Genomic DNA, 3800 nt, shown 5'->3' on the forward strand with positions numbered 1-3800 from the left:
ATTATATAATAGAATAAGTAAATACTACTAGTTATATAATATTATAAATCCATAAATAACAAAAGTTAATTAGTTTTATTAAATTAAATTGAATTATTTTATAATTAAATGAAAGCTAATTATATTATAAATTTAATTTAAATAGAAATTTAAAATAATTTGTTTATTGAGTTTATTTTGGTGGTTGGGAGGTATGATTGAGATCTGTACCCAAATTTAAATATGCAAGTAAGATAATGAGCATTAATATAAGGATTGTGAATTTTGTTCGAGACACTCTCCAGCCCAATATAATAGAGATGTTGTAATTCAATGTAAACCTTTTAAATAAATATAAAAAATAAAAAACAAAGTTAACCCTATAAAAATAAAATAATAATAGAAATAAAAATGACAAAAAAAACAAAATTAACCCTATAAAATAAAATAATAATAAAAATAAAAATGACCCACGGTATTGAAAACCCCTTGTATTCATTTGGAATATACCCTATTTAAAGGGGAAATTGGACAAGCTTAGATCCATCTTAACTCTAGATCTACCAAGCGCAAAGAGAGATAAAATCTCTTGAGATGCAAACCCTCTTAAAGTGAAAAAAAATTTGATGATCTAGAATTAAGATGAATCTAGGCTAAATAAAAATAAATAGTCCCTCAAAAACATAAATATATATCTTCCTCTTATAAAATATAAAAATGTTTTCCTGGTTAAAAAATTTAAAATAAATTCTATCATAATTAATCTAACTATTTTAAAACTTAGACAAAATTAACCTGTTTATTGTTGCGGAGGGACTTACCTTCTCGCATTCTTTCACCCGGGCTTAGCTTGGCATCGCTGTGTGGCTCTTTATCCAGAATTGGTTGGCTTTATGGTGGTCTTTTGCTTATCCTAGGTACAAATAGAGGTTCTTTTCAAGTAGATACTCTTGCATGCAGGGCTTGGAGTAGCTATGGAAATACTTCTTTGTCTTTTTTTGGAACTCACTCTGTGATGCATCATAAGAATTAACAGTCATGCTTGGTGTTGGGATGAAGTGTTTTTGGATGAGATGTGGTTTTTGGTATCATGTGTATGGTTTTTTGGTGTTACAAATTAGAAATTAAAATGAATCGAGAAAAGACACATGTCAAAAAACAAACCAAATGAAACAGTAGCCGCTCCTGCAATTTCCCGCCATTTTATGAAATCATTGTGTCTCGTTACTTTCCCTTGGCTTTCATTTCCCTCCCAGCATTTCAGTTTTCACCGCTGGTATTGGTTTTTGACCTCGAATGCAATCCTTTTTCCATCAAAGGAGCTCTGTCAATCAACAGTATGGCCCCCGCTACAGACAAATTCTCCACACTACCAGATGCCATCCTCTGCTCCATCCTGTCTAAAATCCCGGTTAAAGAGGCCATCAGATCTTCCCTTCTCTCCAAGAGATGGAGGTTTCTGTATACCCAAATGCCCCAACTCATTCTCTCTCCACATCTTCTTTTGGCCCCTCTGGATCCAGATCCCCTATCCATTGCAACGGTGGAGAATATCATCTCCAAAGATCCAGATCCCCTATCTATTGCAACGGTGGAGAATATCATCTCCAAAATTCTGCTCTTGCATTCCTCTGATCTGGAAGTCTTTTATCTATCCATTGACGTTTATCCTTCCGGGTCCATATGCAATATTGATACCCAATGGCGGTTTACACGCGACAGTGTATACAAATGGGTGCGGTGCGCAGCATGGAGAAATGTTCAACACCTCACTCTCTGTGATTCCCCAGATAGGGAAATCCCGCCTCCTGCCCTTTTCTCCTGCACTCGTCTCATTACACTCACACTCTACAACTACATTCTCTCACGTCTTCCAACCCATTTCTCTGGATTCAACCATCTCACCACTTGCAACTTTAACTATGTGGAATTGACAGACCAGTCTTTAGCTCACTTTATTTCACATTGCCCTCTTCTACGAAATCTCAGCTTACATAAGTGCGTTGGTCTGCAGCAGCCTACCATCTCGGCTCCCAACATTACAGATTTGAATGTGTATAGGGGTGTGGAGGCTTTAACAGTGAACTGCCCGAAGCTTAATACCCTGCATGCATGCCTGATAAAGGACTTGAGGGTCAATGGGTTACTGTTTCATGAGATTTCGTGTTCAATTGCGGAACTCAATATGCAGGATGGAAGTAATTTGATTGGATTGAAAATGGAATTTCCTCCTGAGGCATACAATTTCTCCGCGGAGAGATTTATTGACATAATCGGGAGCTTCAAGTTATTGAAGTTGCTGCACGTTTTTGTTTGGCCTTTGCTTAAAAGTGAAAAAGAGATGGATATTTCTCTTCTCAGTGTGTTCGACAGGCTTCCTCATCTTGAGGAACTATACATGGGCGAGGATTTTCTCTCGGTAAGAACATAATCTCTACTTTACTTTGATGTGTTTAGTGCAATAAATGTTTCCATGGTTGTGTGTTTGGATTTGCTTCCCATAGGTGTCAGGGTATCTATAATGTGCAAGCCATGTTAGACAGGGCATATGCTGATGTGGTTTAGCAAACAGATTATACTGCCTGTCTTACATTTATTTGCATCTTACTATAGGCAGGCAGGCAGGCAGTGGGGTATGTTTATGTGGATTGTATATTCATGTCTTATGTTTATGTGGGTTGTACATTCATGTATTTGAGGAGGATAAGTAAAGTAAATTTTGCTCCATGACTATGAAATGCTAGAATCTATGAAAGGCTAGAATCTGCAATCGACATAAATTTATGATACCTTAACTTACTCAAACTAATGTACATATGCACCTGCAGTAAAATTTTTCATTGGGATTGTTATTTTCCATGATGTTTCATATGCATGCCTTTCACCTTGTAAATGAAGGCAGAGATGGCTGACTGTAGTTTTGAAATGCAATGCAGGAGCTAGCAAACCATGATATACCTTTGTCTCTAAAGTCCCCACTCTCTCATCTCCGTAAGATACTGGTGTTCATATATCTAGATGGAACCAGTAACAGGGAAATCTGTGTATTAGGTTGCCTTCTTCAGAGCACCCCTTCTCTAGAGGTGATGGAATTTGAATTTACTCATGACGAGTATTCTGAAAGTCCAATGTATACATGGTTTTTAGAAAAAGTGTTATATTTGAATAGAGCTTCAAAGCAAGCAAGGATAGTGGTATGAGAATCTCCTTGTAAAATACAGGCTTCAAAATCATTGAACCTGTGAATAGTAAAAGGGCTTTCCTGTGAATCGTAAAAGGGCTTTCCTTTTCCTTTCTTTCTCCTTAACAGAAGGGATGGCCAACGAGATTTTGGAGAACGTTAGAAAGAATACCATTTAATGTTCTGGAATGGAAATTCAAGATGGTATTGGGTCAGGTTCATTATGAATTTCCTTAGCCAGTTGAATGGAGTTCATGGAGGCTGGAACGGGCTTAAACTAAGAAAAGTATAAATATTATAATTGCTTTAAAGTTGGTCTATATTTTTGTTAATTTTTCCGTTGCAACTCCTTGATTGAATGATGGTATTGGGTCATGTTCTTTACGAACCCATTTAGCAGTTAAATGGAGTTCATGGGGATTGGAAATGGCTTACTTCATCGTTGTAAAGCGAGTTTATATTTTTAAAATATTTTCTTTGGAATTCCTTAATTGAAACACATTTTGATAAAAGAAAAATGTTTAATTATTATTTTTTGTATTGCATACAGAATCATTAGTTAATTAGGAAAGGGATCATTTCCAACCCTGGCTTAGTAATAGTTACAGGTATTGTATAATTCCACTGGTATCTCATTTGT

The 3800-nt window shown here is 36.0% G+C and overlaps 1 protein-coding gene across 1 annotated transcript; it reads left to right on the plus strand.

The window, feature by feature from the left end:
- The first annotated feature begins 1237 nt into the window (after window positions 1–1237).
- LOC149144834 (FBD-associated F-box protein At2g26860-like) lies at window positions 1238–3559 on the plus strand. The gene is made up of 2 exons (XM_089449282.1): window positions 1238–2398; window positions 2916–3559. The coding sequence occupies exons 1-2, from the start codon at window positions 1319–1321 to the stop codon at window positions 3177–3179; spliced, it is 1344 nt and encodes a 447-aa protein (XP_089305408.1). The 5' UTR covers window positions 1238–1318; the 3' UTR covers window positions 3180–3559.
- Window positions 3560–3800: the final 241 nt, after the last annotated feature.

This window comes from Pinus tabuliformis, chromosome X, assembly GCF_031772625.1.
Source record: "Pinus tabuliformis cultivar Carrire ecotype Pingquan chromosome X, CPIR1, whole genome shotgun sequence".
Classification (NCBI taxonomy): domain Eukaryota; kingdom Viridiplantae; phylum Streptophyta; class Pinopsida; order Pinales; family Pinaceae; genus Pinus; species Pinus tabuliformis.

What these genes read in the sequence shown, in the direction of transcription:
- LOC149144834 (XM_089449282.1), top strand. Translation starts at nt 1,319, where the DNA reads ATGGCCCCCGCTACAGACAAATTCTCCACACTACCAGATGCCATCCTC. An exon ending in TGGGCGAGGATTTTCTCTCG is followed by an intron (nt 2,399 to 2,915) that starts GTAAGAACATAA and finishes AATGCAATGCAG; the next exon opens with GAGCTAGCAAACCATGATAT.